General features: G+C 38.4%; 1 protein-coding gene across 1 annotated transcript in view; it reads right to left on the reverse strand.

Annotated features, from left to right (window-relative positions):
- Positions 1-27,790, reverse strand: part of LOC112042938 (uncharacterized) — a 70,689-nt gene that overhangs the window by 32,021 nt on the left and 10,878 nt on the right. The window contains exons 2-5 of the mRNA XM_024078164.2: positions 14,759-14,874; positions 9,368-9,513; positions 7,725-7,923; positions 6,892-7,138 (exon numbers count right to left, since the gene is read on the reverse strand). Coding sequence (XP_023933932.2) covers positions 6,892-7,138; positions 7,725-7,923; positions 9,368-9,513; positions 14,759-14,775 — 609 coding nt within the window. The 5' untranslated portion in view covers positions 14,776-14,874. The remainder of the gene's footprint in view (positions 1-6,891; positions 7,139-7,724; positions 7,924-9,367; positions 9,514-14,758; positions 14,875-27,790) is intronic.

The raw sequence follows: 27,790 nt of genomic DNA on the forward strand, positions 1-27,790 counted from the left end.
GACTCAAGTGAGATCACAGTCGTGCGTTGCAGGTCGTTATATACAATGTTAATATTTATTATATTACGATTCCCCAGCATCTTTTGTAACTTTATGGTCGGAAAATTGTATTTTTAACGTTTTCAATTAGCTGCCAAGTGGGTCATTGACAAGTCGGGACGTGAAAATAATGGCAACTCTGAGATGAGTATCGATAATGGTAGTTTGACATTTGTATTTACATCACGCGATGTTTTAGTATTCTTTGGGTTCCACGCGCCCTTAGCCTGTGAATTGCATCGATTGCAATCTGTAAAATGTTTTTATTGATACAGTGTCGCTGGATGCAGTATCTGATATTGAATATTAGACATCTGTATTTGGTTCACATTATAGTTTGGGTATTCTTTAATGCAGACCGACAGTCTTTTAGAATGAGAATTGCATCGATTGCAATCGCGTAAAACGTTTTTATTGATTCAGTGTCGCTTGATGCAATGTCTGATATTGAATATTAGACGTCTATATTTGGTTTACATTATGATTTGGGTATTCTTTGATGCAGGCCTACACTCCGTTAATATGATAATTTCATCGATTGCAATCGAGAATATGTTTTTATTGATCTAAGAAGTGTAGCTTGATGCAATATCTGATAATGAATATTATACATCTGTAATTGGTTCACATTACGGGTTAGGTATTCTTTTAAGCAGACTGACAACCCTTTAGTATGAGAATTGCATCGATTGCAATCGCTTTGATAATGAATATTATACATCTGTATTTGATTCACATTACGGTTTGGGTATTCTTTGATGAAGACCGACAACCCTTTAGAATGAGAATTACATCGATTACAATCGCGCATAATGTTTTTTTATTGATCCAGTGTCGCTTGATGCAATATCTGATAATGAATATTAGACATCAGTATTTGGTTCACATTACGGTTTGGGTATTCTTTAATGCAGACCGACTGTCCTTTAGAATGAGAATTGCATCGATTGCAATCGCGTAAAATGTTTTTATTGATCCAATATCGCTTGATGCAATATCTGATATTGAATATTAGATATCTGTATTTGGTTCACATTACGGTTTGGGTGTTCTTCGATGAAGTCCGACAACCCTTTAAAATGAGAATTGCATCGATTACAATCGCGCATAATGTTTTTTTATTGATACAGTGTCGCTTGATGCAATATCTGATATTGAATATTAGACATCTGTATTTCGTTCACATTATGATTTGGGTGTTCTTTGTTGCAGGCCTACACTCCGTTAGTATGATAATTCCATCGATTGCAACCGGTAAAATGTTTTTATTGATCTAGTGTCGCTTGATGCAATATCTGATAGTGAATATTTGAAATCTGTATTTGGTTCACATTATAGTTTGGGTATTCTTTGATGAAGACCGACAACCATTTAGAATGAGAATTACATCGATTACAATTGCGCATAATGTTTTTATTGATACAGTGTCGCTGGATGCAATATCTGATAATGAATATTTGAAATCTGTATTTGGTTCACATTACGGTTTGGGTATTCTTTGATGCAGACTGACAACCTTTTAGAATGAGAATAGCATTGATTGCAATCGCTATGATAATGAATCTTAGATATCTGTATTTGGTCGGGGATAGACGTAGATGAGGATCGCACAAGAACGTGAGAAAGTACTAAGTTATCTTAATTGATGTTAGCTATCGATAACAAAAATAGATATAAACAACAAGGCACATTATCCCATTTTTATCTTTAAAAATATAAAATATTGAAAAAGAAAAAATCAATAAAGAAGCCAACAATTGCACAATATTCGCATACAAAATATTTGACTTGACATCTCAAAAATCGTTAAACAAGGTCGAGCTCCTTTTTAGATCCGCGAGTAGGTGTATTACATGCATTAATGTTGAAAAAAAAATTTAAACTGTTAAAATATTTTTGTGGGAGTACTAAATAGGTCTTGCGTTGATTGACATTAAGTGCTTGGGCATTTGCGTGAGCGCAGTGTGAAAAAATCAAAAATACATTATTAGACATCTACTTGACATGAAACTTTAAGATCACGCCAGCCATATCTTTTGAACGTTATTTAAAAAATTGCAGACTTTTGAAAGAATCCTTCTAAGTTCCTTTAGAATATTCATAATTATTATCTGTTTGCTTTTATTTATTTATTTTTTTTAATTTATTTATATAAAGCACGCCAACAATACACATATTAAACGTTAAAACATAAGATAACACATATTAAAGAGTTCTGATATGCATATAAACAATAGGCGCACATAACATTTATATAATTATAAGTCAACACTTAACTAATTATAATATGTCAAATTTATAGGAAGGATTAAATGTCAAAATTAATTATTACCTAATTTAAAATTAATAAAATAGTATACAATTTTAAAACAATAGCATAAAGAAGAAAACTTAACTTAATTAAATACAATTTTTAAATTAATTTACTAGGTAGGTAGATTATACAAAACAAAAAGAATAAATATTAAGAAAAACATTAACATTAAACTAAATCTTACTAATAATAGAGACAATTTAATTATTATGGAGTTTAAAATGGTCATGCAACTTGTTTTTAAAGACATAGAAGGAATTGTGGAAGATGTCGATCTCCGGTAAAGTTTTAGAAACTTCGTTATACTTGGCACATATTCGTCTAATGGGGGCCTGCATACCAAGGTTAGTTTTTACAAAAGGAATATGAAACAATTTCATAGTACGGTAGCGTGGATATCTACGCGGGACTGTTAGGGATACCCTTTCAAGTATGTTACCACACTTGATTTTGTTATTTAAAATCTTGTGGAGAAAGCATAAGTCCATCATATCGCGTCTTCTTCGTAGCGGTAACATTTCAAACTTCGCTAGTCGCTGGTGGTAGGGCATCCTATGCGAAATACCGGTCGATATAAAGGCAAGATGCCTAGTAAACGATCGTTGTATATTTTCAACGCGTTGGGAATGTGTACTGTAGATTGGATTCCAAATAACACTAGCAAACTCAAGACAACATCTCACCAAGGCATTATATAAAATAATTTTGGTCTTACAAGAGAACCCCTTTGTGTTGCGTTTTAAAAATCCCAAAAGCTGAGCACCTTTTTGAACAATATTATTTATGTGAGGTTTAAACGTTAATTTACTATCCATAGTGACTCCTAAGTCTTTTATTTCCAATAACTCTTGCAATATCGTGTTATTAATGGAGTAACTAGAAACAAGTGGTTTTTTTTTTCGAGTAAATTTAATGTGGAAACATTTGTTAGCATTAAGAGTCATGTGGTTGTTATCACACCATCTGATAATTCTGTTTAAGTCATCTTGTAGTAATTTAGCATCGTTGGATGATTTAATCGTTTTATAAATTTTCAAATCATCCGCAAACAACGAGCTAGTACAATGTTGCGTCACTGAAGAAATATCATTAATGAAGGCCAAGAACAATAGGGGCCCCAGGTGGGAACCCTGTGGCACTCCAGATAATGCCACGAACGTTTTAGACTCATAGCCATTGACTGCAACAGTTTGGGATCTCAGTTGGAGGTATGAATTGAACCATTTGACAAGGGGACCACTGATTCCATATTGCATAAGTTTGTTAACGAGTAGTATATGGTTAACCTTATCAAACGCGGTACTAAAGTCAGTGTAAATGACGTCAACCTGTTGCCCCTTATCCACAATATAGCAGAGATCCGAAGTATAGTCAGACAAATTTGATTGCACGGATAGACCAGTCCTGAAGCCGTGTTGAGAGCTCGTGAGAAAATTGTCCAAATGACGAGATAGAATAGGGTGAACTAGACTTTCAAAAAGTTTTGAAAAGCATGAAAGTATTGAAATCGGACGGTAATTTTTAACATCTACTCTGTCTCCCTTCTTAAATACTGGTACTATTCGTGCTTTCTTCCATTCACTGGGGAAAATACCCTCTGCTTTGCTATAGATATATTATATTTGTCATATCTTTTAAATATGACCAATATTTCCATTCCCCTCCTACTACTAGTCTACTTACTAGTCGGGAAAGACTGTATTAAGAGTAGGTACGACAACGGGGCGGGGATCGAACCACCACCCCTCGGTGATGAGTTCGACCGCTCTTACCGTTGAGCTATTGAGGCTATTAACATACCATAGCGTAATAAGTTAAGATCTCTCAACCTTAATATCCTTGATAAACATGTAACTATCGGACTAATTAATATAATATCCAATGTACAACCAGTGCCATTGCTTGTCTGCCTAGCTAAGAGGCAGCAAAAATAGAACCCATCAATATTGTCGTTAGCTGCTTCATGGGAACACTCAGACCAATTATTGTATAGGACCTGCCTCGCTTCACGTTATTTTTCTGTCAAAGTATATGATCAACGATCTAATGCGATTATAAAAACTGACTCTATAGAATCAATGTTTAATAGTTGTAATCGTGTTCATCGGTTAAAGAGCTCCGTAAAAATACCTTTTTGTGTAATTGAATTGTTTAAAAAACGGGCAAAAACTTCTAGTTTAGTATAAGATATATACCAAATCTAAGCTCGTTTTCTTCAGAAAATGACAGACAATTTTGTTCGTGACTATGAGTGCGATACAGGTCCTTCTATAATTGGTCTGAGTGGGAACACTCATATAAATATTTAGGATCACTTTGCCGAAGTTGGCAATGCTGTCTGTGGTTTTCAACAAATTGTCTTGTTTTTATTTATTTTGTAAATTGGCTTAGATCTGGTGTGGTGGTAGGCGCTTTCTATGGCTGATTACCATTCTACCGGCATTGATGCACCGCCGAGTGATTTACATAAATAAACTTGAACCTCTTCCAAGTATTCCCACTATCTTCATTGACCAGCCATAGAAGGGTGAGAGTGACAATCAAGGGACAAGGAGCGAAAAGAGAAAATAACTTGTAGGGAGCCAAGTAGAAGTCCCAGGAATACGCTAAGAACAAGTACCGGGTTCGCCCTCCCTCGATTCGCCCAAATTACCAAGAGGTTGAAAGGGCCTTGGGAGGTGGTGGGTTGTCCCTGCTTATCATCAATGACTGTGTCGTCACTTAAGCCACTTAACATAAGCAACTTAAGCAACTTTTGACGGCCTCCGTGGCGCAGTGGCATGCGCGGTGGATTTAGAAAACGGAGGTCCTGGGTTCGATCCGCGGCTGGGCAGATTGAGATTTTCTTAATTGGTCCAGGTCTGGCTGGTGGGAGGCTTCGGCCGTGGCTAGTTACCACCCTACCGGCAAAGACGTACCGCCAAGCGATTTAGAGTTCCGGTACGATGCCGTGTAGAAACCAAAAGGGGTGTGGATTATCATCCTCCTCCTAACAAGTTAGCCCGCTTCCATCTTAGACGGCATCATCACTTACCATCAGGTGAGATTGTAGTCAAGGGCTAACTTGTAAAGAATAAAAAAAAAAAATATCAAGTGAGATTGCAGTCAAGGACTTACTTGAGAATAAAAGCCTTATATTACATTATGCGGATAGCGCAACCTTAATATAAGTATATGGCAATTAATTAATTTCAGAAGCATCATAGAGGTTATTTTGAGATCATTAGCGATGAAGTGGATGTTTAAAAAAAAAATAAGTAGGTGTTAAACTGTTAAGTATCCTTATATATGTTTTTTTAATGTTATTTTGTATTGCGAAGATTTTACATCTATACTAATTTTATAAAGCTGAAGAGTTTGTTTGTTTGTTTGTTTGATTGGACGCGCTAATCTCAGGAACTACTGGTCCGATTTTAAAAATTCTTTCAGTGTTAGATAGCCCATTTATCGACAAACGGGAACCACGCGGGTGAAACCGCACGGCGTCAGCTAGTTAACATATAAGATTTTTATTTTAATATTTTATGTGCCCAAGTTGTGATCACAGGATAGTAATTATAATGCTATCAAGGGTTTTATATATTTCATACAATAATTATAATTTGGCAACTTCGTTCGTAACACTCCCGATTTTCCGCTCGGAGCGGAGGGCGTGTGACGATGAATGAAAAACCCACGACTGATGCACGTCACTTCGTCGCACGCACGATTTCACACCCGCGCAGTCTTTCCCCCTGTCGCCCGCATATCATGGGAGTGTTCAACGAACTTGCCAGTCTATAGTACCTACGAGATAAGGCGTATGAAATATATAGCAACATCTGTTATTTATTTGGGACTGGGAAATGGTTAAGTTATAAAAACGCCCAAATAAGGTATAATTAAATCTACAATTAGAAGTAATAAGCTAACGATAACAATCATTACTTTCCGTACGAACAATTGATAGAGATCGTAGTTAAAACATATTTCGTAACAGAACTCTATTGTCTATGCTCTATGAGAGCTCGTGGTAAATTGACCATGTAGATTAAGTTACATAGATATGGAAATTAAATTATAAAAAATTATTCATCATCATTACAATAATCAGCTGGTGGACGTCCACTGCTGGACATAGGCCTCTTGCATAGACTTCCAAACATAACGGTGTCAAGCATCCAGCGTCTTCCTAGTAGGGGGCTTGATCAACACTGCGCTATCTGGTTCTGGTGAGGGGTCGCCATTCCATCACCTTGGGACCCCAACGACCATCGGCTCTTCGAACTATATGCCTTGACCATTGCCACTCCAGTACAAAAAACCTGTATACACTCAACAAAAATAATCGTCGCGAACACTGTTCAATACGAAATAGAAAAACGAAAAGAAAATAACTGATTTACTTTCTATGAGAGAGAGAGAGACAGAGAAACACGCGCACGCCGCGAGCTTATAACTATAGCAAAAAGTGTCGTTACAACTTTTGGTCTTAATTTTTTCCGTGTAGCCCCCTTTCGCAACGCGCGATAAGAAACTTTATTCCAAAAAGTACTTACCAACAACGACATCTCAGTCTTGGGCATCATAGTGACGTCACCAGGCCGCACCCCCGGGCCGCAGTACGGCAGGCTGGGCCCCCTGTGCGGGGGGTCGTGTAGCGCCAGCAGCGCCGCGTGAAGCCGCGCGCGCGCCGCACTGATGCCGCCCGCACCCCTCACCGCAGCCTCCACCACCTCCCCTATGTCCCTCTCCCAACGGATAGGCATCCCCTGGGTGAAATCCGCTTGCTTCACTGGGTAGTCCCTGGTAATCAATCAAAGATTTCTTAAATAATATACTCGTAACTAGCCTATTTTTTTATATTTTACAATTACTGTGATGGTGTGCTAACTTGTGCCCTATGTAGTCGTACTTTTAAGGCCAAAATAGGGTACATTAGTCACTGGAAAGCACACTAGAGACTATCCATCCGAGTTCCTTACCCAGACTTGAGGAGTCAGAAGCGTCGCTGTAGCCGAAATCGGCTTTGAGGCATCATCATTTTGCCGGCCTCCGTGGCGCAGTGGTATACACTGTTGATTTACATGACAGAGGTCAGGACGGAGGTTTTCTTAATTGGTCCAGGCTCGTGGGAGGCTTCGGCCGTGGCTGGTTCAAGATTAAGCGTTGCGGTACCATGTCGTGTAGAAATCGAAAGGGGTGTGGACTTTCGTCCTCCTCCTATCAAGTTAGCCCGCTTCCATCTTAGATTGCATCGTCCCTTACCATCATGTGAGATTGTAGTCAAGAGCTAACTTGTAAAGAATAAAAAAAAGTAGTCTGTACGGCCTCTAATAGACAATATTTAGTTATTATTCGAAGAGGCACTAAAATAACAATCCAGTAATACCTGCATCCCAAACACGCTCGAATGTCCTCCTTGAGGCTCCGGGACAGAGTGCAGGAGGGACTCGCATCAGAGTCAGAAGTGGACCGAAGAGAGCCGTCGGTCTTCTCGGAGGAGAGTCGTCGCGGCTCTGGTTCGTATTGTTCGCTCTTTGGTAAGTTTGGTGACACGCGACCATGGCTGCCGCCCGCGCTGCCGTAACCTAAACACAAATAAAGACAAATTGAATAATAAATAAGTCCGCTAACCCGGTTTTGAGCAGCGCGGTGGGTCTAAGCTCCATATCCCCTCTCCTTTAAAGAGCCCTGAGCCAATAGTAGGCCGTTAAAATGGGCAGATAATGATGATGATGAATAATCTATACTTATAATTAGCTGACGCCTGTTTAATCCGGTCCTATCGCAAAATCCGTTCTTAATGGATACCTATATTAACTATAAACTACATCCCTGCCAAATTTCAGCCTTGTGCATCAAGCGGGTATCGAAATTTCGTGATGAATGAATGATCTTTCGCATTTATATGACTACGAACGATAAAACTGGACAGGTCAAATTCTGTAAGTACATTAAAAATATTTTGAAAAATTTAAATAAAGGGCATTTCACAATCGATACTGGAACCAGAAATATATATTTTTTTATTTTTTGTCTGTCTGTCCGTACTTTTATTGACCGGGCATAACGTTGAAACTACTAAACGAATTTAAATGAAACTTGGCACGATTTCAGACCATAATACTGACGGATCTTCAGATATTTATGATTGGTGGTAAACATCTGCCTTAACCACAACCACGGTACCTAGATACTGTAGAAGGAACCACAAAATGACCTTACAAGTTGTGGTCAATTTAAAATAAGATTCAATAACTCGATGAGCAATGTGAAACAGTCGAGCTGAGAATCCCAAGTGAAGCACATAACTTTAAAACGCATGTTTTTAATGAAAGAGTTGGCTTAGTTAAGAAGACATTTATTGCTACTATTCTTTTTAACTCCCGACCCAAAAAGAGTGATGTTATAAATTTGACGTGTCTGTATGTCTGTCTGTCAGTCTGTTTGTGATACCATAGCTCCTGAGCGAATGAAGCGATTTCAATTTAGTTTTTTTTGTATCAAAGGTGCCTTACGGATGAATTTTCTTAGACATATTTTCGGTTGAGCCGTTTAAAAGTTGTGGGGGGTGAAAGTGGGGAAGAACAACCGAATGTCTGCAAATATACTCAAGTATGGTCTCAAATGAAAGCGCCCGGTTAGGGAATATTGACGACTTGATCGTGAGTGTAATTAATAATTTCATGACATTCGGGGGTTTTTCAAAATTTTAAATTGTATGTACAGAACTTGAATAAACCCAATAACTCCGCACAACGTGAGTATCACCGATGCCTCATCATTTCCGAAAATCACAATCTCTTCCTTAGAGAGAATCTTTACAAATAGTCAACTGACGTGTCAAAAGTGCTTGTAAACTGAGCCTACTTGAAATAAATGATTTTTGATTTTTTTTGATTTAGAGTATAGCAGCTTACTGCAAGACTACAGACTGGGAAAATTCTTGAAGAAGGGTAGCGACACTTCAGTCGCGTCGTCCGACACCTCGAACTATAGCGGTTTAGACAAAACTACAGAATTAGAACAAACCCGATGAAGTGGAGGGCGCTCGTCGCGGCACGCGCGGCGCGTCCGGCGCGTCTGTCGCGTCGGCGTCTGTCGCGTCATCTGGCGTCTCCTCGTCCACCACGATCACGACCTCCTGCTCCTCCTCCTCAGTGTACAGCGGGTTGGATCTGGTGAGAGACGACCATTAATCAATTATCTGTTACAACCTATTCAGCTCACTGTTGAGCTCGAGTCTCCTCTCAGAATGAGAGGAGTTAGACTAATAGTCCACCACGTTAGCCCAATGCATATTGACAGAATTCACACACAATTCTCAGGTATGCAGGTTTCCAGCTGATGTTTTTCCTTCACCGTTTGAGGGACGCGATATTTGGTTTCTTAAAATGCACACTATAAAGTTGGAGGTGCATGCCTCGAACCTGATTCGAACCTAACCCTTCCAAATTAAAGGTAATATCCACTGGGCTATCACGGCTTCACATTAATCAATACGTATAAATAAATTGAACTGTCTTGTCAAATGCTTATAGTTAATTACACGATACTAAAATACAATCAAGCATTTTTAAACTTTATCTGTTTGTCCCTGCTAATCTCTGGAACGGCTGATTTTAACGGGACTTTCAGTGAGTGTAAACTTATGGAGCAAAATATAACTTTTAGCCCCGAAAACATCTATGGTTCCAGCGGGACTTTATAAAAACTGAATTTCACGTATAGTACGATTTTTTTTTATTCTTTACAAGTTAGCCCTTGACTACAATCTCACCTGATGGTAAGTGATGATGCAGTCTAAGATGGAAGCGGGCTAACTTGTTAAGAGGAGGATGAAAATCCACACCCCTTTCGGTTTCTACACGGCATCGTACTGGAACGCTAAATCGCTTGGCGGTACGTCTTTGCCGGTAGGGTGGTAACTAGCCACGGCCGAAGCCTCCTACCAGCCAGACCTGGACAAATTAAGAAAATCTCAATCTGCCCAGCCGGGGATCGAACCCAGGACCTCCGTCTAGTAAATCCACCGCGCATACCACTGCGCCAGGGAGGCCGATTATTAATTCCACTCAGTAAAATGACATGTGCAACTGTCATTGAAATGTCATTTATTGACTGGAATTAATAATCTTAAGTAAGATTAATCGTATCTACGATTAATTCCAGTCAGTAAAATCACTCATCACGCGGGCCGGGATGCGTGTAGCGATGAATGAAAAACCCACAACTGATGCTCGTCACTTCACACCAAACGCACGATATCACACCCACGCAGTCTTTTCCCCTGTCACCCGCATATCATGGGAGTGTTATCAACAAACTTGCTAGACTATATAGGCTAACTCGCAGTGATCTACCATTTTTTCATATAAATACAACACCAAAGAAACACCTTTAAAATATCGAACTGGGTTTACATTACTACTGATTGCCAATTGTATACTAGTATATCAAAATATTGATATACTAGAATACAATTGATACGTGGTAGCCCAGTGGATACGTGATAGCCCAGTGGATACGACCGCTGCCTCAGATTCCGGAGGGTGTGGGTTCGAATCCGGTCCGGGGCATGCACCTCCAACTTTTCAGTTGTGTGCATTTTAAGAAATTAAATATCACATGTCTCAAACGGTGAAGGAAAACATCGTGAGGAAACCTGCATACCAGAGAATTTTCTTAATTCTCTGAGTGTGTGAAGTCTGCCAATCCGCATTGGGCCAGCGTGGTGGACTATTAACCTAACCCCTCTCATTCTGAGAGGAGACTCGAGCTCAGCAGTGAGCCGAATATGGGTTGATGATTACGATATCAAAATATTATATTAAATTTTATTACCAGCAGCTTAAATCCATCGATCATCAGTGTCTGCTACAATTCACTCATCAACTGAGAAGCTAATGACGCAAGCCGATGAAGACAAATTACTTATTCGAAATTAGTTCATCTATAGAAATCTGATATAATAGAACATCAAATGAATGGAAGGTAACTAATAAATAGTCTAAGAGATAGTGCAGTGTTCGTTCAGAGTATTTCAACATGTAGTTATGTAGATAACTTGTTCTTGTTCAAGTGTTGGTTTTTGCAATGTAACATTATCCTCTCTGCAAATATTATTGCAGGTAAACTAAACAAAACTAAATATTTTCCAAAGAAAATAACGTTTTTACAGTTATATAGAAACGTCTTTGCATTTATTTTGTGGTTATAGTGCAGTTATTTATCCATTAGACACAGATTTAATGAAAATTTGTAAAAGACAATGAAAAATTGAGAAGCGAAGAGACTGATCGAATAAGGTAACGAAACTACAACGTTGAAAGGTGAAACATTGCTTCCATAAACATAGACGTAAACACTTATACTCTCTACAATCTACATAGACCCTATGCATAGATATATACATTTAGACTTGTTAAATCATTACACGGTGCAATAATAGCTGTTACATATTTTTAATCAATGAAATTGGAAAGGCCACTAGCCCATACGACGTCGGCCCAGATAACCCAAGTGTACCCCCATTTAAAAGTAAATGGAGATGATAATATGATGTATAAATAAGGAAAATAAGGCAAAACATTTTGCCCTATTTTCGAAGCGGCGGCGAAGTACCATTTGAAGCTGTTGCTTTGTATTATTTTTTTCTGTAACAAACAATCGAATCGTAAGTCTACAAAAAATATCGTAAAACTCAATATAAAGATGAATTAAAAATGTCGTACTAAACTTTTTTTGATAAAGTAATGATTTCATTATTAAAGTAGAATTATCAAGATTTTTTGGATATAAGTAAACTGCCGGGTTAGGGTAGGGATGGGCATTCCCCTTTGTAAAACTAATTCAATCGTCGTTATCCTCGCACGTCTTGTTTTATTGTAATAACTGCCCAAAATGTTACGGCACAAAATTTTTACAAAAAAGTCGATCGAAACACCTTGAACAAACCCTCCGCTAGCTCTCGGACTATACATAATTTCTGCAATAATATCAGCTCCTACATGCACGTAGGCGATCTTTTCAAAGCCTGTCTACGTCTAATGTAATCAACTAATCAGAAATCGCTTTGGCTAATGTTGCGCATCCGAGTTGGAAGGTGATATAAAGCACGATCATGATATCCATAGACAAAAACATACCATACTATAACATAGCATAGCTTAAAGTTTCAAAATAAACTTAATTTATTCCAAGTAGGTTTAGTTTACAAGCACTTTTGAAACGACAAGTTTTACTATTTGTGTCTACTCTACTACCATTTTCTGCTGAGAAGAGACAAAAGTCAACAGTAGCTCTTTTAAAATCATTCTGTACAAAATTTATTATTTAAACCGACTAATATAAGCATAAAATATTATTGTTTGTTTGTTTGTCTGGACTAATTGAAAAAAAATTGTAACCTACATTATCCCTAAATAGAATTTTATCACCGTATTCTCACAGGAACAGGAACTACGCGAGTGAAACTGTGGGGGTCTGATAACTAACTCTTTGAAAGCCTCAATAGCACAACGGTCAAGAGACCGGACTCATCACCGAGAATTCATGGTTCGATCCCCGCCCGCTCGGCTGGACTATTGATGTAACCTCATAACACAGTCTTTTCCGACTATGGAACCAGGAATATTGGACATATTTTAAATATATGGCATAAATCCTTAAATACTATAGGTATTAAAGTTATAAGGTTATTTATGTACTTATCTACACTTTATTTTGTACACCGCAACAGAAGAAAAAAAAAACAAACAGTAAGACAGAAAAAGTGTAGAAGTAGGAGAAAAGGCGGCCTTATCGCTACACAGCGATTTCTTCCAGGCAACCTTGGGTTTAGGGAAATGCGAGAACACGAAAATGCAGGTTGTCTTTAATTTAGAAATGGGATCTAAATTCTAACACGGAACCCTAACAAGGCTCGCACAAGCATCACATAACTAAAATCTAGATACGCACGATGCATGCGAAATTGCTACGGAGTCATTGTCAAGTCGTTGACCTCATAACTGGTTTGCATCGACAAACTTGAACGCTTCTTGTTGATACAATGTGGCCCTTAACACAAGGGAATAGAGATGTAGAGACTGCATGAGATGCATGCAGTGTTGTTTTGCCTGGAAAATTGCTGTATAACTTTATTTACGTTGATATGAATAAGTTAAGATACGTATTTCCTCAGAAATGTAGGAGCTACTTATTTGTTATTTGCAATTTTTTTTTTAATTTTGTTTATGCAAGTGCTTAGCTGACTGATGGTAAGCGATGATGCAGTCTATGATGGAAGGCGCTTGCCTAAAAGATGCCTATTCACTCTTGACTTGAAGATACCCATATTGTAGGTGGCGGAGAAAACGGATGCTGGAAGAACATTCCACGTATAGACTTATATATCTTTCAAAGAAAGTTTTTTGTAAGTTCAGAAGAATGACACCGATTAATAAAAATACTCGTATTCATTTTTTTCATTTATTTACAAGTTAGCTCTTGTACAATATCATTTGATAGTAAGTGATGATGCATGGAAGCGCGCTGACCTGTTAGAGAAAAGATGAAAACGATACCCCTTTCGGTTTCTACACGACATCGTACCGGAACGCTAAATCGCTTGGCGGTAGGTACATCTTTTGTAGGGTGGTAACTAACCACGACCAAAGCCTCCCACTAGCCAGACCTGAACCAATTAAGAAAAATAAAATATCGTCTACAAATTGAGTTGTGTGTCCAAAAAGTGTAAAAACTGTATATATGGTACTGGTAATATTTGTTTCGACATATTTTCCTAACGACACAAATATGCATTAATAGTTATTTTATTTGACATATTTTAAAACAGGCTATTAAGTTTTTATATAAGTTTAATATATCAATGGCAGTGAATTGAATATGAATTTCCTGATATTCCGCAGTTGAGGAATTGGTTACTGTTTGAATAGCCCGATGGTACAAGCCCTTTCTCTTTTGTTCTTTATGTTCAAAACCACTTAACTATCTTTACATAAATAAAGGTATTCTGGGTTCTGATAATCAACATACTTATTACTTGGGAACCTTCAGAAAATACACAATTAGAAAAACTGGCCAAGTGCGTGCTGGGTCATGTGCATGGTTCCGTTGGTTTTCGTCACCAATACCGACTTAGAATACCAACCAATGGTTTTTGATTGGTCGAATACTCCTCTTATAAATTTAGCTGGCAGCGCGAAAAGCTTAGAGCGAGAAGGGCGCTTCTGCGAAGTCCCCCTTCTTACTCATCCACTCTGAAATATTCCTAACAGACAGGAACAGACCTGACCATATCTCTGTAGGCGCGCAGGGGGTGTGTAGGCGCGGGCGGCGCGAGGGGGGCGCCTGCACCCGCGCAGCCCCCCGCGTCGCTCTCCCTGCGCCTTCCACTCTGAAACACTCCTGAGTCTGTACCTGAGCACAGGCGGCATGTCACCGAGGGCGCGCAGGGGGTGTGTCGGCGCGGGCGGCGCGAGGGGGGCGCCTGCGCCCGCGCAGCCCCCCGCCTCGCCTTCGCGGCGCCCTCCACTCTGAAACAATACAAAATGCTAGAATAGCTATACCACAAAATACACCAGTACAAGACTATACTAATGTTCACTATTATCAGCCGATGACAGACATAGGTTTCTCTTAAGGTCTTCCAAATGGATAGGGCTTGTATCCCTAAATGAGTATTGCCCTATAGTATAACCGCGGACAGACAGACATGGCGAAACTGTAACGGTTCTTGTGGACTACGGAACCCTAAAAAAAGAGTTTCGGACTTTCGCATAATTTAACTCTAGTGTTGAACACTCACAAAAATCAACAAGTTTTCAAGATACAACAAAGCGTTACAACATTTATTTTAAACATAATCTGAACATTAAAAAAAAACTGTAATTTCAACCAAATAATTGAGTGCGCAATCTACTTAATCTCAAAACGCGATCTGTTTTCCTTATTCTTAAACCGACATAATTATTATCTTGCATACAAATAAACAGATATAAATTATTCTTATGTATCCAAGTTACATGATAAGATCTACAGTGTAACAAGTAAACAAAGAAATATTGGATGCGCTTGTGTTTAGTTGTGCAATGATTTAATTATTCTTTTTTATTAACGCCCTCTCTGACGCTGTTGCTAATGTCAACATGTAATCTTTACATGTTAGCCCTTGGCTACAATCTCATCTGATGGTAAGTGGTGATGCAATCTATGGTGGAAGCGGGTTATTATGTCAGTTGGATGAAAATCCACACCCCTTTCGGTTTCTATATCGGCTGATTTGGCTTTCGAAATTCGTCCAAGACTGGCTGATTATCACTAGTTACCACCGACAAAGACGTACCGCCAAGCGATTTAGCGTTCCGGTACGATGTCGTATAGAAACCGAACGGGGTGTAGATTTTCATCCTCCTAACAAGTAAGCCCGCTTCCATCTTAGATTGCATCATCACTTACCATCAGGTGAGATTATAATCAAGGGCTGGCTTGTAAGCCGTGGTCCGTGGGTAGTTATCATACCACCGTATCGAATAAGACGTACCGCAAAGCGATTTGTTGTACACTAAACGATGCCCAGCAGTTTTACTCGATTAGTTCCCGATATCGTAGGAATACGGGGATAAAATGGTTTTCTAGTGGTAAAAGAGTTTTCAAAATCGGTTCAGTAAATTCAGAGAGTATCCTTCATTAAAACACCACAAAGATTACCTTTTTATAATATTGGTGTATAGAAAGAAGTATAGATGCAAAGGGAAGCACAAGGTTTAGTGCTTCCCGAGCTTGCAGTGAAAAACAAACATCCCTAAATACCACACAGTTACAATGATTAAATATTATGAAATTACATTACCGCAGTGTAATGTTAAATATTTAATTCATTGGTTAGGTTTATTTAATCAATTATATAGAAGTAAACAGTAAAATTGGTGTCATTGTATAATGTTTACCGCGTTTGTTAAATTTATTAAAGCATCCATTTTGGCGGTGGAATTATTGACTAAATGCTGTTTGGTCCAAACTACAAGCGTAAACACATTTTACTCTAGCGGACGTCTGCGATGTTGTCCGCCCTTAGACGTCTATAATCTCGTTCTTAGTGGACACCTGTCAACAATAAACTACCACCCTGCTAAATTTCATCTTTGTATGTCTAGCAGTTTAGCACTATACCAGCATCAGAAACTAGCAGCCATTATGTGATAGGTTCTTTGCTGATAATCGTATAGTTTTAATATTGTATTTATTGTATTTAATGATTTATCTACTGTATGAATTCACAAGTGGGTCTATGTAGCCAAATAAAATAATTAACGACAAATGCCATTTGTATATATTGCCTCAGAAATATTTTCAGGGTTAAAAACCTTGATCCGAATGGTTTCATTAGAAACTGGAAAAGTCGAAATAGTCTACAATTTCAAGAGCAGTCAAGAGCTAACAAGAAAATGAAGATAAATTGTTAGCCTAAAGAATAAGTATACTCTTCACTTCTAGCTAGCACTTCAGAACTATCTGCTAAGCTTTGACAAAATTGCTTAGAAAAACTTTTCAAACCATTATGAATTAATTGAATTTGTATTTATCTTTCTTTTTTCTTGTAACTTAGACCATATCCCATTAATCAATTGCCGAGTATTTAGTAATTTATTTTAAGTAATTTAGTTAAATATTACCAATAATAAGTAATTTTGCCATTTTGTTACAATCCCACTAGAGGAAACGGTGTCAAAAGTCACAGTGTCATAACCCGTTTATTACTTATGCATTCTAAATGACATTCGACTGTATATATACTAGAAGCCTGTTACGGCTAGACCTCTCACATTCTCACACAGCTGAATGTTTGTTTAGCAGCTCCTGCTGTTGGTACCGATAACTATGAATTTTCCACCATGATGGCTTTAAGGTAGCAAGGTTACTAGGTAGTTAGGTTTTATGAGTAGTCATATTTGAGTCGTCAGACTTTGTCATACTTTCTCACCTGTTATTAAGTAACGATGCAGTCAAAGACTGGAAGCGGGCTTACATGAAAGATTTGTACATCTTTCAGGTAAGATTATTTTATCCATACCTCGGACGGTTTCTACGCGGCATCGTAACGGAAATTCGAAATTCGCAGTTTTTGTCAAACTTTTCCCGAATTTCAATTCAGACAAACAAACGAACAAAAATATGATCTTATAAGGGTTCCCTATTTTCCTTTTGAGGTACGGACCTCTAAAATAAAAAAATACTATAGTATAAAGACGAGCTGACAGCTTAAATTTTTCTTCCGAAGTTCTGACCATGACAGGCACTTAATCCATAAGCAATATTCTAATACAAGACTGCAATTACGAAGTTAAGCAAATAACGCCTCTTTACATAATCCATTAGCGAATTACACACGTCACATAAGTGTTAAATCGTATGATTAACAATTTGTATGTAATGAAACCATGTAACTCAACAGTTCAAATGTACAAGGGCGTATTCACGTTCATTAACAATCTCTTATTCTTTTTTAAGGTATATTTAAGGTGAGATTTTTCGAATCTCGTATAAAATAATAAGAAAGAATAAGATTTGTGTTGTGTTTTAGGTAAGTTAATAATTTCTTCTTCACGTGTCGCAAACGGTGTAGGAAAATATCGTGAGGAAACCTGCATACATAACAATTTTTTTAATTGTCTGCGGACTATTTGGCCTAACCCCTCTCATTCTGAGAGGAGACTCGTATTCAACAGTGAGCCGAACATGGGTTGTTGGATGACTATGTTATAGAGATGTTCATAATTTCCATTTAGTTTTAATCCTATCCTCCTCGTACTAATGTTATAAACTCGAAAGTTTGTATGGATGTTTGTTACTCTTTAACTCCGCAACTACTAAACCGATTTGGATGAAATTTAAAATGAAAATAGATATCACCCTGCATTAACACATCTACTATTCTTTTTCTCGAAAATTCATGGTTTCCCGAGATTTGCGAAAAACTGATGGTTATGATGGTACGAATATTTGTTACTCTTTCACTCGATTAATAAACTGAATTAGCTATATTTGGAATTGACATAACCTAAATTAACACATCTCTACGCGGCATCATGCCAGTACGTTAAATAGCATGGCGGTACGTCTTTTCTGACAGGATGGTAATTAGCCAGGGGCGGTGCCTACCACCAGATCGGTTCTGATCTTTTTAAGAAATATAAAATACTAGACATGTCTTAAGCTGGGAATCGAATGCAGGCCTCTCTGCTAAAGTCTCCAGTATTACCAACTTTTTTTTTTTTTTTTATTCTTTACAAGTTAGCCCTTGACTAAAATCTCACCTGATGGTAAATGATGATGCAGTCTAAGATGAAAGCGGGCTAACTTGTTAGGAGGAGGATGAAAATCCCCACCCCTTTCGGTTTCTACACGGCATCGTACCGGAACGCTAAATCGCTTGGCGGTACGTCTTTGCCGGTAGGGTGGTAACTAGCCACGGCCGAAGCCTGCCACCAGCCAGACCTGGACAAATTAAGAAAATCTCAATCTGCCCAGCCGGGATCGAACCCAGGACCTCCGTCTTGAAAATCCACCGCGCATACCACTGCGCCACGGAGGCCGTCAAAAACTCCAGCATTGCACCAGAGAGGTCGTCAAAAAAACGAAAAAGAAAAGAAAGAAAAATGAGGATCAAAGGGAGCAATAGTACCTATTCCAATGAATATTCTAACCACCGTCCATATATAGAGATATTTACAATTCATCATGTATCTCAGTGTCCGATCAGCTTTATTTAAAGAAAAATATATGAAATTAAGTATTGGAGTATACATCGATCATATCTTACCTCAAAGCAAGGTCTAATTGCCCGAAAATTTGTAAGAACATAAAATTACACCGATAAAAATCGCAACTCGGACAGCTTCCTTTGAGTTTTTAACAAAACAAAAATTACAATAGAAATTAGAAGTACTTGAGGCGATTATGTTAAGGTCAAATCAAAATATATGCTTAGAGATTAGAAATCAGTCAACGGTCGTATGGCGAAAAACTTCGACGAAGCCCTGAAATAGCATTTGACTGGAGGATCATTCGAAACACCGTTAAATATTAACCCTTCAGAGGTTTCGAAAAAAGAATTTCACGTATCGTTAGGGCTAGATGATCAGCCCCTGTAAGACGGACTCGGGTAATCACTACCGACTCCTCCTCTGTGTCCCCTGCGCCCCGGCGTTAGGTATTACTTCGCAGGGAGAGGGTTCTGCACTACTGCTTCTTCAGATGTTTCAAGTCTCACCTTCTTCTTCTCCACTTTTCTCTACACGGCGAAGCTCTTGGAGAACTTCCATCGCAAACAAGCGTTTGTGTGTGTGTGTGTCAATAAACAATATTTCTTCCTATATTTGGCTAACGCTCTATAAGCCCTAAACAATCAAGCTATCAAAGAACCTTGCCAATACATACGAAACGGGTTAGGTCAGGGTTGATATTGCCTGTCAAATCTGAAATATCCCAACACATGCGTCCATTGTAATTTTTTAAATATTAAAGAGTATGGTTATCGAATTAAATCAACACTTTATCGCAGTCACGATTTTCTGACCGTTCTTTGATGTGGTATGTATGAAATTGGTTTTCGTTGGTTTACGGTTCGCCTTTGTTAACATAATTCGCCTACCTGCTGGCTTATTCACTAATTTTCGTCTTTATTAACTACAAACGAGACACGAGAAATATAGTCTACCTACTGTATGATATCCACGAAGGCAAGGCAATTTCGTATATGTCAATTTACATACGTCAAAATTAGTGAATTAGCCTAGTACCTTATTAGCCACTTTTATGGATGTACGTCGAAACAGCAGTATATAGAATGTCCCATTCGATTCTTTACTTTTTTTTTATTCTTTACAAGTTAGCCCTTGACTTCAATCTCACCTGATGGTAAGTGATGATGAAAGCGGGCTAACTTGTTAAATCGCTTGGCGGTACGTCTTTGCCGGTAGGGTACTAGACACGTAGCAGGTTTTAAAATTTCAGGCCTTCAACTGAGGGTATTTTTCTATTTTCATGACTTAACTGTAAGGGTTTCTTTCTAAGGGTTGCTATTAAGCTAAATGTCTGACGACTTCAACATGATTACTCATTATAATAGAAATTTAATAGAATAATAGAAAAAAACCAGCCAGGCCTGGACAAATTAAGAAAATCTCAATCTGCCCAGCCGGGGATCGAACCCAGGACTTCCGTCTAAAATCCACCGCGCATACCACTGCGCCACGGAGGCCGTCAAAACTTCTTTGATGCGGAAGTTTGCGCTTCAAAAAATCAAAATCCAAATAATATATTATTTATTATCAAGAAGGATTAAATTACAAGCACCTTTTTTTGTTTAAAACATAAATGACTATTTGTAAAATTAGTCTAACTACAGAAAATTAACTTGATAGTAATCAATTGTAAAAATGTTCCTCGGATCCTGAGCTTTATGGTAAAATGTATAAAGGCTCAATTCTATAAATACGATCATGTTAAACCTACATTTTCATGAACATCATTCATTCTTTCATTCATTCATTCATTCATTCATTCATTCATTCATTCATTCATTCGTTCTTTCATTCATTCATTCATTCATTCATTCATTCATTTAATCTCTCAATCGCTCCATCAGTACGCTCAGGGTAATTGCATTAGCCTAAAAGGTGTTGCGTTGGGCAACGATCATTATCACATTATAATGATAGTGATGTGATGGATCGATACACAGCTAATGGTTTTTGACTGGGTTACGCAAAAGTGCACCCATTTTGTAAGTTTGGTTTGGACAAACGTTAATTTATACATCAAATGGTTCAGATTGCAGAGTATACAATCTACCAGTGGTAGAGCCTTTATTACAAAAACTTGGCGTTTAAAATTCTTATTGATTATGTATTTTGTTGTTGTTGTTGTGTTGTTGTTGTTGTTGTTGTTGTTGGTGTTGTTGTTGTTGTGTTTGTATAACTTTTGTCTGTATATGGAATCGTAGGACCTGAACAAATTGACAAAATATGAAACGTTTTTATTTTGTTCGAAAGCGATGTTTCTTAACGAAATACGATGGACTACAATGATGTCTACGTTTATAATGGAAAGGATTTCTAACGTAAAGTATCCAAATCTTTATTCTATCAAATTATGTGTATTTATATAACTTACTAGCGGACCCGGTCAAGCTTCGCTATGACTTATATGCATTTTTTCCCTATCCCTACTCTACACTACTCTACCCCTACCTGAAATAGAAAAGGGTTGATTGTACGGTTTTCCCGGCAATTAATAACATTTTTCTTACCTTTTAAACCTTTTCTATACTTCCACAAACATTTCAAGACCAAGATTAGATAAATCCGTTAAGCCATTCTCGAGTTTTAGCGAGACTAACGAATTCATTTTCATATATACATATAGAATATAGATGTCTGTCGATGATTTTTCAATTTTAACTTAGCCTTTCCTTTTTATGGTTTCTCCTAAATTCGGTAATACACTCGTAATGTTCAGAAACTCTGAATTTACTATTTGATAATTCCAACATAGACAGGTCTTTGACACGATAATCCAAACTCAATAAAATTTTTCAAGGTCCAACACGATTGTTGTGAACATGATCCAATTTCAAACGTATTTGCACAACTTAGATCAATTAATTGTTTAAATAAATCCATTTAACTTTACAAATATTGAACATAAGTGGGTAGTTATTTCGTCCGCATGAATTTTCATCCATGGGCCTACTCCGAATTAAACAAAGCCTTAAATTAGTCAAGCTATGCGTATTTTACCTGCGGTCCGGTAAATTATAATAATATTTTTTAATAATAATAATTTCTTTATTTATGGCTACAAAGGCCCATTGGTTAGTTACAATCTTAAAATCTTAAAATTATGACATTCCGTTTTGTCATCGAAAACATGGATGAACGGAATCATTATCAACCCATATTCGGCTCACTGCTGAGCTCAAGTCTCCTCTCAGAATGGGAGGGGTTAGGCCAATAGTCACACTTGCCCAATGCGGATTGGCAGACTTCACACACGCAGAGAATTAAGAAAATTCTCTGGTAATGCAGGTTTCCTCACGATGTTTTCTTTCACCGTTTGAGACACGTGATATTTAATTTCTTAAAATGCACACAACTGAAAAGTTGGAGGTGCACACCCCGGACCGGAATCGAACCCACTCCCTCCGGTATCGGAGGCCGAGATCATATCCACTGGGCTATAATCGAAACCACTTCCTCCGGAATCGGAGGCAGAGATCATATCCACTAGGCTATCACGGCTCCGTACAATTTTACCGGATAGAAACTTTGCGGAAAGAAATTAAAAAAATTTAGTCGATCATGGCCGGGCGCGCCCCGTGACTGTCAAAGTCTGCGCGGTCGCGTTACGATAAATATAAATACGTTAATTAACACTGTATAGAAGAATATTATTTTGTCTGCCACGGCACGTATCTGGCACGCTGAATGTCTGTAGATATAAACGGACCTGTATAAGTGCTTTATGTTATCGCCGCGTTGCAATGACTTGCGGTACGGACGGCTTCAGTGTGCTCGTGGCCGTCCACATCTTTTGTTGTGTAATTCTTTATGGGTTACTTGGGATAGTGACTTGAGGGGAAATGGGGAGTGTTTGTTAACAGTCAAACGCTTTTAACCCTACACACAACGTTCACAAGTGCGTGACTTCACTCAAGGTCATTCTCTGCCATTCTGGGCTCTTATTTTGGTTACAGTTTGATTTGTATTTAAGTTGTCCTGACAAATGTTGTGAATTTTAATTCATAACCTTTGTTCGACATTAGATTTCTTATTTTTGTAATCACTTCTGAGTCTGCTAAAATGTATATGTTCTGTGGGCCTTCCCGGCCTCCCCAACCAAATTGATCCAAGGCACGCTACGCCACTGGCCTAAACTCAAAATAATTCTCCTATAAGTAAGGTCAAGCCTTGCTGGGCTATTAAGCACGAATGGTGAAGCGCGTATGGATTGTTGCGGCTGCAGAACTAGTGTATGTGTGTGTGTGTGTATCAGTAAGTGCGTGCAAGAAGGGGTATTCCCCGACGTATGGAAGGATGGGAGGCTGGTCGTGCTGCCGAAAGGCAACGGTAAGCCGATGACCGACCCGAAGGCATACCGCCCGATCACGCTCCTCCCTGTCTTTGGCAAAATTTTAGAACGAGTTCTTCTATGGTGTGCGCCCCAGATCGCCAGTGGGATCTCCCCCTGCCAGCATGGTTTCACACGGGGCAGGTCCACCGTTACGGCGTTGAACGAAATCCTAAGCACGGCAAGGAAAGTTTCGTCAAAATACGTTCAAGCAATTTTTCTGGACATCTCTGGTGCCTTCGACAATGCCTGGTGGCCGATGATTCTCCTCAAGTGCAAGCGAGGCGGCTGTCCACCAAACATCTACCGGATGTTGTCGGACTACTTCCGCGGAAGACGCGTGTGGGTGACGTTATGACTATTCAAAATACACAATTTGTAATACTTTTTTCGATAGTCTATTTTTTTGAAAAACACATGTTTTGCTCACATTTTGCTTTCAATCTCAGGAAAAGCAAACTTATTTTCTTAAATTTTTGTTTTGTATAGAAAATTATTTATATATCTTGAACATGGCCATTTTGTTTTTCGCTATGTTGTTTAATTTACTTACAATTAGGTAAAAATGGTTTTGGCGCTCACGTCATAAAATTTGCGTCGCGCGTCAATCGCTTCGTGCTTTTCACTCACGTGAATGTCATAATTCGGCGTCTCGCTTGCGCTTCGAATTTTATCCATATCGTACCGACGCGCTGCGCGCTCTTAAGGCTGATGATATGACAATGCACATTAGCTTGTTTATAGCGCTTGCGATGTCAACAGCTTGTTATCTCATACCCACCGTTTAACGTTACGCTAACATCGTGTGTTACTGCTCCGAGTCAAACAGTACGATAATTAGTTGTATAATATTATTCATTTAACTTCTTGCCGGCTGTAGCTACCTTCCGGAGTAAATCCATACTAACGGAACTTGAATTTCAAAAGTAATAAATAACAAATAATCTATAGTACTAATATTATAAAACTGAAGACTTTCTTTGTTTGATTGAACGCGCTTATCTTAGGAACTACTGGTCCGATTTGAAAAATCTTTCAGTGTTAGCCCATTTATCTAGGAAGGCTATAGGCTATACATTATCCCCATATTCTTACGGGAACGGAAACCACGCGAGTGAAACCGCGCGGCGTCAGCTAATATAATAAATAAAATAAATAAATATAGTACCTAACCTCCGTTCAGAATGAGAGGGGTTAGGCCAGTAATCCACCACGCTGGTCCAATGCGGATTGGTAGACTTCACACACGTAGAGAATTAAGAAAATTCTCAGGTATGGTATAGGTTTCTTTACAATGTTTTCCTTCACCGTTTGAGATACGTGGACACCAAGAGTCTTCAGATACAAGTCACAACAAACAGATAATACCTAACAACGATGAAAGCCTACTACCACTATACTATACACATAATTTTATCAACATTAATATAACAATATCGAATTAAAACAAAAAAGAATCCAAAATTGTGCAAACTACGTGGGAAGCACTATAAAATATTCAACCTTGATCAAAAGTGGCACATACGATAACAAAATAACAACAAGGAGCGAGATAAGCCCTTACTTCGACCGGCCAAGTTTGGAACGCGGTCACTCGGTCTCAAATCTCAATGTCGGCGTTATACAATGTGCTGTAAGAGAAAAGTAAACTGTTACGTCACTGGATGGTCTTATGCACTAGCAAATAACAAAGAACTGCGAGATATGCCCATAAACCAGCGGTTCAAGTTTGGAACGCGATCATTCGGTCTCAAATATTAGTGTCAGTGTTATACTTAGTTCTTTATGAGAAAAGCAAGCTGTTACGTTACTGGATGGTCTTATGTACTAGCACAAATAACAAAAAAGAGCGAGATAAGCCCTTATACCGGTAACTACCAGGTAAAGTTTGGAACGCGGTCATTCAGTCTCAAATATTAGTGTCGGTGTTATGCAGAGTTCCTAAGGAGAAAAGTAAACTTGTTACGTCACTGGATGGTCTTATGCACTAGCAAATAACAAGGAACTGCGAGATATGCCCATAAACCAGCGGTTCAAGTTTGGAACGTGGTCATTCGGTCACAAATATTAGTGTCGGTGTTATACAGAGTTCCTTAGGAGATAAGTAAACCTTTACATCACTGGATGGTCTTATGCATTAGCAAATAACAAAGAACAGCGAGATAAGCCCATAAACCAGCGGTTCATGTCTGGAACGCCGTCATTCGGTCTCAAATCTTAGTGTCAGTGTTATACTTAGTTCTTTATGAGAAAAGCAAGCTGTTACGTTACTGGATGGTCTTATGTACTAGCAAATAACAAAAAGGAGCGAAATAAGCCTTTACACACGGCAGGTAAAGTTTGGAACGCGATCACTCGGTCTCAAAACTCAATGTGGGCATATTTATTATATTTATGGCGTAAGAGAAAAGTAAAGTGTGACGTCACGGGATATTTTTATGTACTAAGAAATAACAAAAAGGAGCAATTAGCCCTCAATTCGGCCTACCTCCTGTGCTATCCCAGTTTTATAGCTGATAATAATGATAACGTTATTTATCAAGATAACTATACTCAGAGGCACAACTATCCGCCCATTTCAATATGACGCGAGTATATTAAAGTGGGCGGATAATTGTGCCTCTGAGTATATTTAGTTTTAAAACATTAGTCGTTAATTGCTGAGTTATGCATAATGTCGACCCGCTTGTGGTCAGCCGTTCGAACACTTTCCCCTTTTTGTTTGCGTCTTGAAGTTATGACAACGCAATATTGTCATGTTTTTTTTCTTAAACGCAATATTGTAGCTTTTATCTTATCAATGGTCCATTAAAGTTAGGCCTCTGTTCTTACAGGAGTAGACATTTTAAATTTTTTTTTTCTGCAATTTAGCCCGTGACGACAATCTATTTTGGATGACCTGATGGTAACTGATGATGCAATCTAAGATGGAAGCGGCCTAACTTGTTAGGAGTAGGATGAAAATCCACACCCTTGGTTTCTAAACGACATCGTACCGGGACACTAAATCGCTTGGCGGTACGTCTTTGCCGGTACGGTGGTAACTAGCCACGGCTGAAGCCTCCCACCAGCCAAAACTCTTAGAAGCTCTATTCAACGGTATTATTATACGGTTTTGTGAGCTTAGGAAATGCTGTAGCCTATACCTAATGTTATCAGCCTTGATATCCTTAGATTAATAACCTATAGACCCGCATACCTAACAATTTTTCACTCCAAACTTAAACCACTTCTGTGACTATGCGAGCGTAAGAGCTAAGCTAATTTAACGCGCCGATACGCACACAAGCGTATTTATAGTAGCGTAGCGATGCGTCAAGGGCTCCCATTTCGGGGCACATGAAACGGCTTACGAATCCTGCGACTAGACACTATCACACTTCACACTAATATTATAAAGGCGAAAGTTTGTGTGTAAGTGTGAAAGTGTGAAAGAGTGTAACTGTGTAAGTATGTTTGTTTCTTTTTTACGCTGCGGCTACTGAAGCGATTTGGCTGAAATTTGCAATGGAAATAGATTTTACTCTAGATTAACACATAGGCTACTTTTCATCCCGGAAAAATCCACATATCCCGCGGGATTTTGGAAAAACTGAATTCCACGCAGACGAAGTCGCGGGCGTCCGCTAGTGTGTTATAAATCTATGGTGATATGAAACCATAAAATGTTAACGTTTTAAGAGAGACCATTAGATATTATCTAACGATTCTGACCAAAGGCAAGTGTTCTTTGAGGCATGGGGTTGTAACAAACGGGTTCTTGGAAGGAAGAAAAAGATTGAGCCAAAAATGATCGACAGACGATTCCAATGATGTGGTCTTTAAACAAATCTTTCTTAGTGTCCCTTGCTACCTACACGTATGTGCCAAAACATAAGACCTCTTGTAATTTATTAGTGACTATAAAGTTATGTCAGCAAAGTTATTTTATGGCACACGAAGATGTAAACATCGCCTCTACAATGTTGTTTAATTATTGCGGTAAAATGATGTCTTTATAGCACAGTTTATAAACTCTTAGTTATGACTTGCATAAGTTTGTTTCGTGTTGAGCTTATACTAAGTTAAGTGCTTAATTTATTTTTAGTCCTAACGAAAAACAAATTAAAACGCGTAATATAGTATAAATAATACGTATAACGTATGAAACGTAACTTAGTTATTGGCTGTTTTATGCCATTCAACTACACCGACCGCCATTTTTATGAATTTGATAAAAGACGATAACGAATTAAACATCAAATTCTATAGAAACAGTTTTTATAAATGCGTTAGATCGTTGATCATATACTTTGACAGAGGGGTAAGGTCTAGCGGGTC

The sequence above is a fragment of the Bicyclus anynana genome, chromosome 20 (assembly GCF_947172395.1).
Source record: "Bicyclus anynana chromosome 20, ilBicAnyn1.1, whole genome shotgun sequence".
NCBI classification, from domain to species: Eukaryota; Metazoa; Arthropoda; class Insecta; order Lepidoptera; family Nymphalidae; genus Bicyclus; species Bicyclus anynana.